General features: G+C 42.9%; 1 protein-coding gene across 1 annotated transcript in view; it reads left to right on the top strand.

Annotated features, from left to right (window-relative positions):
* Positions 1–16341, top strand: part of LOC139265529 (protein Shroom4-like) — a 179119-nt gene that overhangs the window by 59944 nt on the left and 102834 nt on the right. Inside the window, exon 2 of the mRNA XM_070882560.1 lies at positions 7432–7583. Coding sequence (XP_070738661.1) covers positions 7432–7583 — 152 coding nt within the window. The remainder of the gene's footprint in view (positions 1–7431; positions 7584–16341) is intronic.

Below are 16341 nucleotides of genomic sequence, written 5' to 3'. Positions count from 1 at the left end.
TCCAAATGTGGGTTGTTACTGAAGAGAGCATTTGAGCTACCGTCACTGCCAGTCACCTGACCCATAACTCTCAAGCCACTCCCCCACTCCCACTTTATTTATCCCGAAGGACAGATGGTTACAGGCCACAGGCATTCTCTCCCTCGATTTGTTTCCATCCCACCCTCCTCTGCTATCTGTTTCTCTTAATTAAGCATTGTTTTCTCTCAAAATTATATTTTTTTGAAAGTCAAATTAGAATAAGGAAAGAAACTGTTTGCCTTTCTCTCCATTTGTCTTTCTTTTATAAGGGGATAAAGTTGACCCAAAAAGTGTGGCAAAAACATAATAGCAAGAAGTAAAATTGTGCAGATAGAATGTGCATGAAGACAAAAGATTCTTGGTAAGATATAGATAGATATATCTGTAATGGATGAAGAACCTTCTGAAAGCCTGCACTTGTTTTAAATTCCGTTGTTCACATTTATAATGGAAACTGTATGTAAACTTGTAATACTGTTACAATCTTGCTGAGGAGACACATCGACTAATTCTACTTATTTTCTTCCCAAATTGTGTAAATGGTACTATTTATTGTAAATAATATATAATTCAAGTATTATGTATGACTTTAAATGGGGACTAAATTATGCCTGTTTGCCCTAGTCAAATTATACCCTGCTGCCTAAACCCACTTCACACGAGGACTACACCTCGTCTTCACTATCCTTGTGCAATACCATGGGAGATTGACTATATAGAAACATAGAAATTTACAGCGCAGAAGGAGGCCATTCCGGCCCATCGTGTCCGCGCCGGCCGACAAAGAGCCACACGGCCCTCGGTCAGCAGCCCTAAAGGTTACATTATAAACTTATGAACAAAGACGGAAAGGCAAAGAGCACCCAGCCCAACCAGTCCGCCTCACCATCACTAAGACCCCCCTTATACTAAAACATTCTACACTCCACCCCAACCGGAGCCATGCGATCTCCTGGGAGAGGCAAAAACCAGATAAAAACACAGGCCAATTTAGGGAGAAAAAATCTGGGTAAATTCTTCTCCGACCCATCCAGGCGATCGACACTAGTCCAGGACATCACCCTGGCCGTATTCTATTCCCTGCAGTACTTCCCATTATATCTGCTCCGTCCAACAAAAGCTCATCCAGTCTAATCCCAATTACCAGCTCTAGGTCCGTAACCCTGCAGGTTACTGCACTTTAAGTGCCCATCCAACCATTTCTTAAAAGTGGTGAGAGTTTCTGCATCCACCACTCTTCTAGGCAGCGAGTTCCAGATCCACACAACCTTCTGCGTAAAGAAGCTCCCCCCCTCAAATCCCCTCTAAACCTTCCACCAACCACCTTTAAAACTATGCCCCCTCGTAATAGACCCCTCCACCAAAGGAAATAGACCCTTACTATCCACCATGTCCAGGCCCTTCAATATTTTGCACACCTCAATGAGGTCTCCTCTCAATCTCCTCTGTTCCAATGAGAACAAACCCAGCCTATCTAATCTGTCCTTATAACTAAGATTCTCCATTCCAGGCAGCATCCTCGTAAATCTCCACTACACCCTCTACTGCAAGGTATATCTATCAACAGAGAACTGTTGAGGTTTACATCACAGCATGAGACCATTCAGCCCATGCGTTTATGGCAGCTCCATGCTGAGCAATCCAAAACTAATCCCAATGAATATAAGAAATAGGAGCAGGAGTAGGCCATTTCGCATCTCAAGTCTGCTCTGCCATTTAATAAGATCATGGCTGATCTGATCTTGGGCTCAGCTCCACTTCCCTGCCCGCTCCCCATAACCCTTCACAACCTTATCGCTCAAAAATCTTTCAATCTCCACCTTATATATATTCAATGACCCAGCTTCCACAGCTCTTTGGTTTTATCTGCACAGATTTACAACCCTCTGAGAAACGAAATTCCTCCTCATCTCAGTTTTAAATGGGCGGCCCCTTATTCTGAGACAATGCCCCCTAGTTTTAGTTCCCCCTATGAATGGAAATATCCTCTCTGCACCCACCTCATCAAACCCCCTCATTACCTTATATGTTTCAATAAGATCACCTCTCATTCCTCTGAACTCCAATGAGTATAGGCTCAACCTATCTTCATAAGTCATTTCTGAAATCAACCTAGTGAACCTTCTCTGAACAGCCTCCAATGCAAGTATATCCTTTCTTACATACGGAGACCAAAACTGTACGCAGTACGCTAGGTGTGGCCTCACCAATACTCTGTACAGTTGTAGCAGGACTTCTCTGCTTTTATACTCCAACCCCCTTGCAATAAAGGTCAACATTCCATTTGCCTTCCTGATTACTTGCTGTACCTGCATATTAACTTTGTGTTTCATGCACAAGGGCCCCCAGGTCCCTCTGTACTGCAGCACTTTGCAATTTTTCTACATTTAAATTATAATTTGCTTTTCTATTTTTTCTGCCAAAGTGGATAACCTCACATTTTCCCACATTATACTCCAACATCTGTCATTTTTTCCCACTCACTACTATATCCCTTTGCAGATTTGTTGTGTCCTCCTCACAATTTGTTCTCCCACCCATCTTTGTATCATCAGCAAACTTGTCTACATTACACTCGGTCCCTTCATCCAAGTTATTAATATAGATTGTAAATAGTTGAGGCCCCAGCACCGATCCCTGCGGCACCCCACTAGTTATCGTTTGCCAACTGGAAAATGACCCATTTATCCCGACACTCTGTTTTCTGTTAGTTAGCCAATCCTCTCTCCATGCTAATATATTACCCCCAACTCCGTGAACTTTTATCTTGTGCAGTAACCTTTTATGTGGCACCTTATCGAATGTCTTCTAGAAATCTAAATACACCACATCCACTGGTTCCCCCTTATCCACCCTACTCATTACATCCTCAAAGAGCTCCAGCAAATTTGTCAAATATGATTTCCCTTTCATAAAACCATGCTGACTCTGCTTGATTGAATTATACTTTTCCAAATGTCCCACTACTGCTTCCTTAATAATGGACTCCAGCATTTTCCCAACGACAGATGTTAGGCTAACTGGTCTATAGTTTCCTGCTTTTGTCTGCCTCCTTTTTTAAATAGGGGCGTTAAATTTGCGGTTTTCCAATCCGCTGGGACCTCTCCAGAATCCAGGGAATTTTGGTAGATTACAATCAATGCATCCACTCTCTCTGCAGCCACTTCTCTTAAAACCCTAGGATGGAAGCCATCAGGTCCAGGGGACTTGGCCGCCTTAAGTTCCATTATTTTACCGAATACTACTACATTAGTAATAGTGATTGTATTAAGTTCCTCCCTCATGCCTCTTGATTATCCACTATTGGGATGTTTTAGTGTCTTCTACCATGAAGACCGATACAAAATATTTGTTCAAAGTCTATGCCATTTCCCTGGTCTCCATTATTAATTCCCCAGTTTCCTCCTCTAAGGGACCAACATTTACTTTAGCCACGTTTTTCCTTTTTATGTACCTGTAGAAACTCTTACTATCTATTTTTATATTTTGTGCTCGTTTGCTTTCATAATCTATCTTCCCCCTCCTTTTTTTTAGTTGTTCTTTGCTGGCTTTTAAAAGTTTCCCAATTCTCTGGCCTCCCACTAGTCTTGGCCACATTGTATGCCCTTCTTTTCAATTTGATACTAGCTACGGATGGTTATCCCATCTCTTACAGTCTTTCCTTCTCATTGGAATATATTTTTGTTGAGAGTTATGAAATATCTCCTTAACTGTCTGCCACTGCTCATCAATCATCCCACACTTTAATCTATTTTCCTAGTCCACTTCTACTTTCATACCTTTGTAGTCTCCTTTGTTTAAGCTTAGGACACTGGTTTGAGATCCAACTTTCTCACCCTCCAACTGCCAACTGAATTTGAAATTTAACCATGCTATGGTCACTCATTCCTAGAGGATTCTTTACTAAGAGATCGTTTATTAATCCTGCCTCATTACACAGTACCAGATCTAAGATAGCCTGCTCCCTGGTTGATTTCGCAACGTACTGTTGAAAGAAACTATCCCGGATACACTCTATGAACTCTTCCTCAAGGCTACCCTGGCCAATTTGCTTTGTCCAATCAATATGAAGATTACAATCGCCCGTGATTATTGCCGTTCCTTTTTTTACAAGGCTCCATTATTTCTTAATTTATACTTCGTCCAACAGTGTAGCTACTGTCAGGGGGCCTATAGACTACACCCACCAGCGACTTTTTCCCATTATTCCTTATCTCCACCCAAACTGATTCAACATCTTGATCTTTTGAGCCAATATCATTTCTCACTAATGCACTGATCTCATCCTTTATTAACAGAGCTACCCCACCTCCTTTTCCTTTCTGCCTAACCTTCTGAATTATCAAATACCCCTGAATATTTAGTTCCCAGCCTTGGTCACCTTGCAACCATGTCTCTGTAATGGCTATCGGATCATACCCATTTATATCTATTTGTGCTGTCAACTAATCTATTTTGTTACGAATGCTGCGTGCATTCAGATAAAGAGCTTTTAATTTTTTCTTTTTCCATTTTCCCCTGCTTTGACCCCACTTTCTGATGCACTCCTATTTATATATATATATCTGTCCTTTCCTGTCACACTGGTTATCATTTCCCCCAGGGCTACCCTGTTCTATTGCCTTCTCCTTGCTCTTTGACGTTTTAATTTTCCGCTCACCTGAACCCTCCCCTCCACTATTTAGTTAAAAGCCCTCTCTACAACCCTAGTTATTTGATTCATCAGGACATTAGTCCCAGCATGGTTCAAGTGAAGCCCGTCCCAACGGAACAGCTTCCTCTTACCCCAGTACTGGTGGCAGTGTCCCATGAAATGAAACTAATTTCTCTCGCACCAATCTTCGAGCCATGTGTTCATCTCTCTGAATTACCCGATGCAAATTTGCTCGTGGCTCAGGTAGTAATCCAGAGAGTATTACCTTTGTGGTTGTGCTTTTTAATTTAGCCCCTAGCTGCTCATACTCACTCAGCAGAACCTCTTTCTTTGCTTTACCTATGTCATTCGTACCTACGTGGACCACGACAACTGGATCTTCCCCCTCCCACTCCAAGTTCCTCTCCAGCCCAGAGGAGATGTCCTTAACCCTGGCAGGCAACACAGCCTTTGGGACTCACACTCGTGGCTGCAGAGAACAGTATCTATTCCCCTAACGATACTGTCCCCTACCACTACAACATTCCTTTTTACTCCCCTCTCGAATGGTCCTCTGTACCAAGGTGCTGTGGTCAGTTTGCTCATCCTCCCTGCAGTATCTGCCCTCGTCCTCACAGGGAACTCGAACCTGTTGGACAAGAGCAAGGGCTGAGGCTCCTCCATCACTACATCCTGGGTCCCCATACCTGCCTCACTTATAGTCACACCCTCCTGTCCCTGACCATGGACCAAATTTGAATGAATTAATCTAAGGGGTGTGACTGCTTCCTGGAACACACTGTCCAGATAACTCTCCCACTCCCTGATGTGTCGCAGTGTCTGCAGCTCGGACTCCAGCTCATCAACACGGAGCTGAAGTTCCTCGAGCTACAGACACTTGCTGCAGATGTGGTCGCTGTGGACCTCAATGGTGTCCATCAGCTCCTACATGCAACAGCAGAAACACATCACCTGTCCTGCCATCTCTAATGTATTTAATTAATTAAGTTTTCAAGTTTTGAATGTTTAGTTTTTAATCCAGGCTCTTAATTTAAACCAATGCCCAAGAAAAGAGAGAAAAACTGACCAACCAATCACTTCCCTGCTTTCCTGTGATGTCGCACTTTGATTATTTCAACTTCTTATCCTCCCAGGCCGGTTGGGGCTGCTGTGGGACTAGCTGTTTGGTAGATTGCTGCTGGGCTGCTTCTCTCGCGCCCTTTTAGCATCGCTCCCAATCTCGCGCTGTTTAGTAGATTGCATCATTTGTCATCATTCATCCCCATAACCCTGTAACTCTCAAATATTTATCCAATTTTCCCTTACAGGCTGCAGTAATCTCTGCCTCAATCACCCCTGTGCAACGTATTTCATCCTCTAATAATACTACGCAGAAATACATTTTTCCTAATCTCTTTCCTCATTCTGTTAGTGAAAATTTTAAATTGATGACACCTCAACCAGTGTTGTTAGATGGTATGACACCGTACAATCTGAACAAAATGCAGTTTTCATAGATATTCCTCTTATCCAAAAGTTACATCCTATGAATGTGAGCTATGAATGAGATTAGTGTGCACTAGGTTTAACAGTCACTCTTTTTAACCAATATATTTTGCACCGGTGGTTGCTCAGGCTATCCACCATCTTTTTCTCTGCTTTATTTATTTTTCACATTTTTGTTTTGGTGAATATTTGTGCTCCGGGTGTCAAGATGTCAGTCATGGGGATGGAAATCAGTACGCTGTTAGGTTTAACCCGAATGACAGTCGACCAATTGATTTTTTTAATACATGGCATTTAATTAAATAGAAGCAAAAGATATATAGCAGATAATTCACAATACTTTTCCTCAGTTGGGTACTGCTACTTTATTATTTTGCTTTTGGAAACGGTATGTATCTAAAACTGTAGCCCTTTACCACATCTTTTAACTGTACCGTCAAAGGATTGTTATGTGGATATGGTTTCACCATTGCAGCTGGACAACAAATGGATAAAGTAAAACTGCAGAACCAGAAAATTTAGCCAAAAGGCGATGGGATAGCCATTAAAATCATTATCTACAATAGTTTGAGACAAAAATGTTAAAACGTTTCAGAGATTAAATTGAGCAGAATATGTTTGAATGGCTTAATTACTGTAAGATAGACTGGGGTTTTCTACCAGAGACACAGCCACTTTAGCAGGGTGGAAGCCAATTTCATTGGTAGTGCCACTGGCCAATCCCCAGAAACCAAGCTGGGAGAAGGTTAGAGGTCATGCAGTTGAGAAAAATCTGGAATGGAAATCACACAAAGGTGAGAGTTCCTTTCTTAGACTTACTACTGACTCATTTCTGACACTTGCTAGTCAGAAAAGTGAATTTGTCTGCAAACAACGATAGTGGGACATGCTTTGTTTATATTGCATGGAATGTTATGAAATGGATAAATACTCACTGTGAATATTTTCACAGCTAAACTAAATTAGCAATCTTATTCAGGTCACAAAGGTTGCTGAGGTGAGAAATGGAGTAATGAAGGTGGTGTGACAATGGTCAGCAGATAACTGCACTCCCTAAGAGTGAACCGGTGACCTTCCTTGACGGTATGGGTCAGTACCATACCAGGTGATATAATTACCTGTTAACATTTTGCAAGTGGTTTAATTGATATTGTGTTAACTAATGTTAAAATATTACTCAGCTGTGACTGTAAGAGAGTGCTGCACTTTTGTGTAATCTTGTTGCTTTAAATGTTGTAGCACTCATTTGCACTTTTTTAATATACTTTCAGATTGAGGATGGAGGCAAAGCTGCTTTGTCGAAGAAACTGCAGGTTGGCGATGAAATTGTAAACATCAATGGCTCCCCACTGTATGGCTCAAGGCAGGAGGCACTCATCCTCATTAAAGGATCTTACAGGGCACTGAAGATGGTGGTGAAACGGTTAGAAATCAATCCATTAAATTATTGGACGACTTTAACAAATTGTATTTTGTTTGACTGAAATCATGACGTTTGAGTTTAATGAGGAATTGTTTGAATTACTAAATATAAAGGGAGATACCTGTGCATTTACTGGGCCAGATGCAATTTAGGGGGCTGTCATTTTGTGTACAGTTCCCTTTTATGAAGTTCAGTTCCATTGATGTGAATGGAGCCAATGACTTTGGGGACCCGCTCTATCACCCTCCCCAGCCCCATCATGTGAAACTGCCATTATATCTGTGACTGCTCGGCATTGGCTGATGGAAGCTCCTCTAATTTACCATTATCTTTCATTACGCCAACACTGACATCCTCATAGCACGATCTTACCTGGCAACATAAGAGCCAATTAAACCGAAGGAAGACAGATTGAGATCTTGGCTTCTTCCTTTGTTTTGGTGGAGTGTGGAAAGCAGATGGGTGAAGTATGGAGAGTATGTGAGGATTTGGGATCTTGTGGAATATGCTTGTGTGCACAGGTGGGGGAATACGGACTGGTGCGGTATGGATGGAAGATCTGTTGGAGTATATATGTGCGAGTTTGATTGTGGAGCATCAAGAATCTAACCGAGTGAAAGAAATATGGAGGAGTCTGGGGCTTGTGTAAGTACCTGGTGGAGTAAAAGAAAGATTACATTTATATAGCGCTTTTCATGACCACCGGATCTTGCAAAGCGCCTTACAGTCAATGAAGTACTTTTGGAGTGTAGTCACTATTGTAACGTGGGAAACAGGGCAGTCAATTTGTGCACAGCAAGCTCTCACAAATAGCAATGTGATAATGACCAATAAACTGTTTTTTGTTATGTTGATTGAGGGATAAATATTGACCAGGGCACTGGGGATAGCTCCCCTGCTTTTCTTCGAAATAGTTCTGTGGGATCTTTTACGTCCACCTGAGAGGGCAGACGGGGCCTCAGTTTAACGTCTCATCCGAAAGACGGCACCTCCGACAGTGCAGCACTCCCTCAGCACTGCATTGAGTATCAGCCTAGATTTATGCGTTCAAGTCCCTGGAGTGGGACTTGAACCCACAACCTTTTGATTCAGAGGTGAGTGTGCTACCCACTGAGCCACAGCTGACACAAGCCCTGCCTACAAATAGTCACCGGAGATGACAGTGCCACTACACTGTCGGGCAACAGCATAGACATACTGCAGTTGGCCTTGGTGACCCTCGCTTAAGGAGGGGAGAAATGAACCAGAAAAAGAACGTTGAATTAACAGGAGTAGACTGTATTGAGAATTTTATGAAGAGCCAAGAAGATTTCACAGTGCAATTGGTGTGCAAAATTCAAGCACATGCTATTGGGGTAATGTACTGACGTGGATAGAGAACTGGTTGGCAGACAGGAAGCAGAGAGTTGGGATAAACTGGTTCTTTTCAGAATGGCAGGCAGTGACTAGTGGGGTGCCGCAGGGCTCAGTGCTGGAACCCCAGCTATTTACAATTGACATTAATGATTTAGATGAAGGAATATCTCCAAGTTTGCAGATGACACTAAGCTGGGTAGCAGTGTGAGCTGTGAGAAGGACGCTAAGAGGCTGCAGGGTGACTTGGACAGGTTAGGTGAGTGGGCAAATGTATGGCAAATGCAGTATAATGTGGATAAATGTGAGGTTACCCACTTTGGTGGCAAAAAACACGAAGGCAGAATATTATCTGAATGGCGGCAGATTAGGAAAAGGGGAGGTGCAACGAGACCTGGATATCATGGTTCATTGGTCATTGAAAGTTGGCATGCAGGTACAGCAGGCGGTGAAGAAGGCAAATGGTATGTTGGGCCTTCATAGCAAGGGGATTTGAGTATAGGAGCAGGGAGGTCTTACTGCAGTTGTACAGAGCCTTGGTGAGGCCTCACCTGGAATATTGTATTCAGTTTTAGTCTCCTAATCTGAGGAAGGACATTCTTGCTATTGAGGGAGTGCAGCGAAGGTTCACCAGACTGATTCCCGGGATGACAGGACTGACATATGAGGAGGGACTGGATCGACTGGGCCTGTATTCACTGGAGTTTAAAAGGATGAGAGGGGATCTCATAGAAACATATAAAATTCTGACGGGACTGGGCAGGTTAGATGCAGGAAGAATGTTCCCGATGTTGGGAGAGTCCAGAACCAGGGGTCACAGTCTAAGGATAAGGGGTAAGCCATTTAGGACTGAGATGAGGAAAAACTTCTTCACTCAGAGAGTTGTTAACCTGTGGAATTCCCTACTGCAGAGAGTTGTTGATGCCAGTTCATTGGATATACTCGAGAGAGTTAGATATGGCCCTTATGGCTAAAGGGATCAAGGGGTATGGAGAGAAAGCAGGAAAGGGGTACTGAGGTGAATGATCAGCCAAGATCTTATTGAATGGTGGTGCAGGCTCGAAGGGCCTAATGGCCTACTCCTGCACCTATTTTCTATGTTTCTAATGCCAGTGTTTTTGTAGACTGACTTTTGTTGTCCGTGCCTTTTATTCTAATCATTACTTATGTGACCTGAACAGTAAGAGGGAAAGGAATGGTTTATTCTCTCATTAATTACTGAGCTTGGAAAATTAGGCTAATCATCAAGATATATCAGCTTTGTGGCACGGCAGATTGCTTTATCAATACATAGCGGCACATAGTAATGGGATGAGGGTTCTCATCTGTGATCTCCCTACCCAGCAAGTTGTCATTCTTTATCATGAGTAGAAGCTGAATGGAGGCCTGGGAGCAGATCATTCATCTACTCACTATTGTGCATGATTTGTGGCATGAATTTGCCAATAAATATTGTTTACAATGCACCGACTCATTGCGAACATGAGTTCCCTGCATGGCCTCTCCTAGCCCTACTTCTATAATTTTCTCCAGCTGTATGGCCCAGTATGCAGCCTCTGTTCTTCCAAATCTGGCTTACTGTGCATTTCTCCCACCCCTTCATTTCACCATTGATGGCAGAACTGCAGCCACCTTCCTGCTTATTGGAATTCACTTACTAAATCCCAGTGCCTTGCTACACCTCTCTTTCCCCCCCCCCCCCCCCCCCCTTTCAACTCTATATCCTCTGATCCCCTTCAAGGTGCCTTGGCCTTTCATTATATGAAAGGCGCTATATGAGCATGTGGTTGCTGTCGTTGTGATTGGCAAAGTTTGTTTGTGGCAAGTTAATTTTTAATATTTCTGACTTCGTGTACACACTAGATATCAGGAAATTCACAGCTTTTTTTATTGGTGAATTGTCAATGAGTGACATGAAGTCTAATCAGTGCACAAACCAGCTCTTGGGCTGAGTTGTTGATGTTTTGTTATATTTGTCAGCTAAGCCAATTGCTGCAGAAAATGCCAATGGATACTGTCTGTAAATGCCTCGAGTGATTGTGCAGAGTGTTCAATAGGGGGCCACCTACCATAACAAAAGCTGGTTAACTGGTGGCTGACCCATATTATACTGGGCCCAGCCATAGTGCGCGTTCTCTGTATTTGCCGATGTTTATTTAATGCTCTCCCGTGGATCCCAACTAATCAGCACATTCCTTGCTTTTAAAATGTTCTCTGTTGATAGATTTGAAAATTACTTGGTCATTTCCACAATGACCTCGTGGGTGAAAGAATTGCCTTGTGTAGTATTGAAGGTTTGATTCTTGGTCCATGCTGAATTAGCTGATTTTGGTTTCAAACACAATTTGGTGTTACAGTTGACTTCACTGTCCTAAGCCAAGAGCAGAATTTTAGTCCGGTTTCCTGCTCTTGATCATTATCCAGTGACCTCCATTGAAAAGTGTGCTTTTGTGGATGTTGGTCAAGAACTTGGGCTTGGCTGTGATGCTCTTTGCAGTTGAATAACCTGTTGACACTCTCTGTCCAGGCTCACACATGAAGAATGGCAACTTGTGCCCATAGAATTGCACCCAGCGCTTTGAATAGAGCAGAGAAAATTGTGGGCAAGGGTAAAAACAATACTTGGCTGCTTGTGTAATTCCGTGTGAAGGGAAAATCCCCTTGTCATATCAAATCCAGGCATGCTGTGCTTAATGTGACAGAATTCATAAACTTTTTTTTTAAAGCAATTAGTTGTTTGAAAAAGAGGAATGTTAAAAGCTGTGGGGAGTGTGCAGAAGAGTGAGATTAGGCTAAGTGGTTTATGGGGGGAAAATACTGGCACAGACTTGATTGGCCAAATGGCCTGTTTCTATGTTGTGACAATCCACAATTCTTTATTGGGAAAACGACCATCTGTACATCAAGCTAAAGAGAGGTTTGGGAGTGTTAGCACTGGGATGCGGCCATTATAAGGAGTAAATGGATAATAAATTCATTATTCTGTACTGTACACGGGTAGCATTTTCAGGACTACACTAGTAATATATTATCTGTTGTATAAGGGGACTATTGAGATATGAGGTAATATCCTCCTTATTCTGCATTGGGTATGGGAGGGACAGGATTATCAGGAATTAAAGACTAATGTGCTGCTTATTCTGTACTGTGCAAAGGAGTAGCTTTGCCAAAAGTAATTAGTGCTTACTATACCTGTGTTTGTTGTAAATCTGAATCACGTGTGTGGAATGTTGGCAAGGCTGTTATCTTTCAATTTTTGATTCAACTTTGTTTTATAAATTCAATCATTTTACCTTTGTAAAATTTGGTATTTTTCTTCTAAAACATTGCACTGCATTTACTTATTTGAGTTAATTGTGCTGTTGCTTATGCAGAGAATTTGGCTCAGACTTGTGCAACGAAAATCTTTCTCTGCTGACTGTAGCGATCCTGTGTGAAATGAGGTCAAGGCAGTCTCGACCTCGTTCCCAGTCAGCGTGCCTCCATTGTGCAAAGCTACCTGTAATTCTGCACTAAATTGGCAAACTGATTCAAAGGTTGGTTGGTGGAGGAAGTGGTAAATGCTCACACTCGCACACAAGGGGCGCTCTTATGAGATACAGGTGAAGACATATAATTGGGATAGAGTGGATTATTAACTGTTTCATACTTAAACTGGGTGTGCTGGATGCTGGGTATACTGGGTGTACTGGGTATACTGGGTGTGTTGGATGCTGGGTGCTGCTACTGGGGGTGTTGGGTATACTGGATGTACTGGGTGTGTTGGATGCTGATACTGGGTATACTGGATGTGCTGGGTATACTGGATGTGTTGGATGCTGATACTGGGTATACTGGATGTGCTGGGTACACTGGATGTGCTGGGTATACTTGGGTGTGAGGTGGGGTAGCATTGCTGGTTAAGGAGGAGATTAAGGCAATAGTTAGGAAGGACATTAGCTTGGATGATGTGGAATCTATATGGGTAGAGCTGCAGAACACCAAAGGGCAAAAAACGTTAGTGGGAGTTGTGTACAGACCTCCAAACAGTAGTAGTGATGTTGGGGAGGGCATCAAACAGGAAATTAGGGGTGCGTGCAATAAAGGTGCAGCAGTTATAATGGGTGACTTTAATATGCACATAGATTGGGCTAACCAAACTGGAAGCAATACGGTGGAGGAGGATTTTCTGGAGTGCATAAGGGATGGTTTTTTAGACCAATATGTCGAGGAACCAACTAGGGGGAGGCCATCTTAGACTGGGTGTTATGTAATGAGAAAGGATTAATTAGCAATCTCGTTGTGCGAGGCCCCTTGGGGAAGAGTGACCATAATATGGTGGAATTCTGCATTAGGATGGAGAATGAAACAGTTAATTCAGAGACCATGGTCCAGAACTTAAAGAAGGCTAACTTTGAAGGTATGAGGCGTGAATTGGCTGAGATGGATTGGCGAATGATACTTAAGGGGTTGACTGTGGATGGGCAATGGCAGACATTTAGAGACCGCATGGATGAACTACAACAATTGTACATTCCTGTCTGGCATAGAAATAAAAAAGGGAAGGTGGCTCAACCGTGGCTATCAAGGGAAATCAGGGATAGTATTAAAGCCAAGGAAGTGGCATACAAATTGGCCAGAAATAGCAGCGAACCTGGGGACTGGGAGAAATTTAGAACTCAGCAGAGGAGGACAAAGGGTTTGATTAGGGCAGGGAAAATGGAGTATGAGAAGAAGCTTGCAGGGAACATTAAGACGGATTGCAAAAGTTTCTATAGATATGTAAAGAGAAAAAGGTTAGTAAAGACAAATGTAGGTCCCCTGCAGTCAGAATCAGGGGAAGTCATAACGGGGAACAAAGAAATGGCGGACCAATTGAACAAGTACTTTGGTTCGGTATTCACGAAGGAGGACACGAACAACCTTCCGGTTATAAAAGGGGTCGGGGGGTCTAGTAAGGAGGAGGAACTGAGGGAAATCCTTATTAGCCGGGAAATTGTGTTGGGGAAATTGATGGGATTGAAGGCCGATAAATCCCCAGGGCCTGATGGACTGCATCCCAGAGTACTTAAGGAGGTGGCCTTGGAAATAGTGGATGCGTTGACAGTCATTTTCCAACATTCCATTGACTCTGGATCAGTTCCTATGGAGTGGAGGGTAGCCAATGTAACCCCACTTTTTAAAAAAGGAGGGAGAGAGAAAACAGGGAATTATAGACCGGTCAGCCTGACATCGGTAGTGGGTAAAATGATGGAATCAATTATTAAGGATGTCATAGCAGTGCATTTGGAAAGAGGTGACATGATAGGTCCAAGTCAGCATGGATTTGTGAAAGGGAAATCATGCTTGACAAATCTTCTGGAATTTTTTGAGGATGTTTCCAGTAGAGTGGATAAGGGAGAACCAGTTGATGTGGTATATTTGGACTTTCAGAAGGCGTTCGACAAGGTCCCACACAAGAGATTGATGTGCAAAGTTAGAGCACATGGGATTGGGGGTAGTGTACTGACATGGATTGAGAACTGGTTGTCAGACAGGAAGCAAAGAGTAGGAGTAAATGGGTACTTTTCAGAATGGCAGGCAGTGACTAGTGGGGTACCGCAAGGTTCTGTGCTGGGGCCCCAGCTGTTGACACTGTACATTAATGATTTAGATGAGGGGATTAAATGTAGTATCTCCAAATTTGCGGATGACACTAAGTTGGGTGGCAGTGTGAGCTGCGAGGAGGATGCTGTGAGGCTGCAGAGCGACTTGGATAGGTTAGGTGAGTGGGCAAATGCATGGCAGATGAAGTATAATGTGGATAAATGTGAGGTTATCCACTTTGGTGGTAAAAACAGAGAGACAGACTATTATCTGAATGGTGACAGATTAGGAAAAGGGGAGGTGCAAAGAGACCTGGGTGTCATGGTACATCAGTCATTGAAGGTTGGCATGCAGGTGCAGCAGGCGGTTAAGAAAGCAAATGGCATGTTGGCCTTCATAGCAAGGGGATTTGAATACAGGGGCAGGGAGGTGTTGCTACAGTTGTACAGGGCATTGGTGAGGCCACACCTGGAGTATTGTGTACAGTTTTGGTCTCCTAACCTGAGGAAGGACATTCTTGCTATTGAGGGAGTGCAGCGAAGGTTCACCAGACTGATTCCCGGGATGGCGGGACTGACCTATCAAGAAAGACTGGATCAACTGGGCTTGTATTCACTGGAGTTCAGAAGAATGAGAGGGGACCTCATAGAAACATATAAAATTCTGACGGGGTTAGACAGGTTAGATGCAGGAAGAATGTTCCCAATGTTGGGGAAGTCCAGAACCAGGGGTCACAGTCTAAGGATAAGGGGTAAGCCATTTAGGACCGAGATGCGGAGGAACTTCTTCACCCAGAGAGTGGTGAACCTGTGGAATTCTCTACCACAGAAAGTTGTTGAGGCCAATTCACTAAATATATTCAAAAAGGAGTTAGATGAGGTCCTTACTGCTAGGGGGATCAAGGGGTATGGCGAGAAAGCAGGAATGGGGTACTGAAGTTGAATGTTCAGCCATGAACTCATTGAATGGCGGTGCAGGCTAGAAGGGCCGAATGGCCTACTCCTGCACCTATTTTCTATGTTTCTATGTTTCTATGCTGATACTGGGTATACTGGATGTGCTGGGTGCCAACTTTGGAAAAGTGTTTCATACCCCATCACTGACATCTTGACACCTTGAGCACAAATATTCACCGAAATGATAAATTATCAAACAAATGATTTCAGTTTCTTGCGTTGAAAACAGTTCCATGTCTTTTGCGAATATTTTTTCTCTTGAACAAATAGCTGACTGCTTGTCAGTAAGAGTGTAGAAGATGTGTAGCAACAAAGAAAAGAATAAATAATTGAATTCTGTAAAAATAAATCTCATCTTGGTGTATGAAATATGATAAAACACTGAATCTGTCTCTCAAAGATGACACTGATACAAAGTCAGGTTTCAGCTGCTCCGGTTGTGTTGGGGGAAGGTGGGAGTTGCTTTACTGGGCTGACTTTGAAGAATGTATTTCTTGTCCAAGGGCTCAGGGCTACTTTCTGGATGTTGTAGTTTGGGGTGTAAATTCTGGAAGGAGTGCCTTATTTGTTCTGCAGGGATATAAATGTTCTGCAGCTACATTCCAGCATAATAGCTCCCTTTTTGTCCTTTCTTTCATGGACCTTGATCTTGCTTGTTGTAGCCATGTTTTCACTCTTGTTCACTCTTGTCCACCCCATCCAAAAAAAAACAATTTTAGCTCTTTCTTAGCTCCTTAAGATGACCATTGACCCAAACAAAATGGCAGCCTCACTATGAAGTTCTGTTGAATGGATAGGGTGTTCTAAGATTCAAAGCACAAAACATTCTTCGCTTCAGATTAGACTTCAACAGACCAGAACCCAGTTTCTTACTGTGTGGAATA

Source organism: Pristiophorus japonicus, chromosome 6, assembly GCF_044704955.1.
Source record: "Pristiophorus japonicus isolate sPriJap1 chromosome 6, sPriJap1.hap1, whole genome shotgun sequence".
NCBI lineage: Eukaryota > Metazoa > Chordata > Chondrichthyes > Pristiophoridae > Pristiophorus > Pristiophorus japonicus.
The sequence above is the reverse complement of the archived record's forward strand: the minus strand, read 5'-3'. Positions and strand labels throughout refer to the sequence as shown.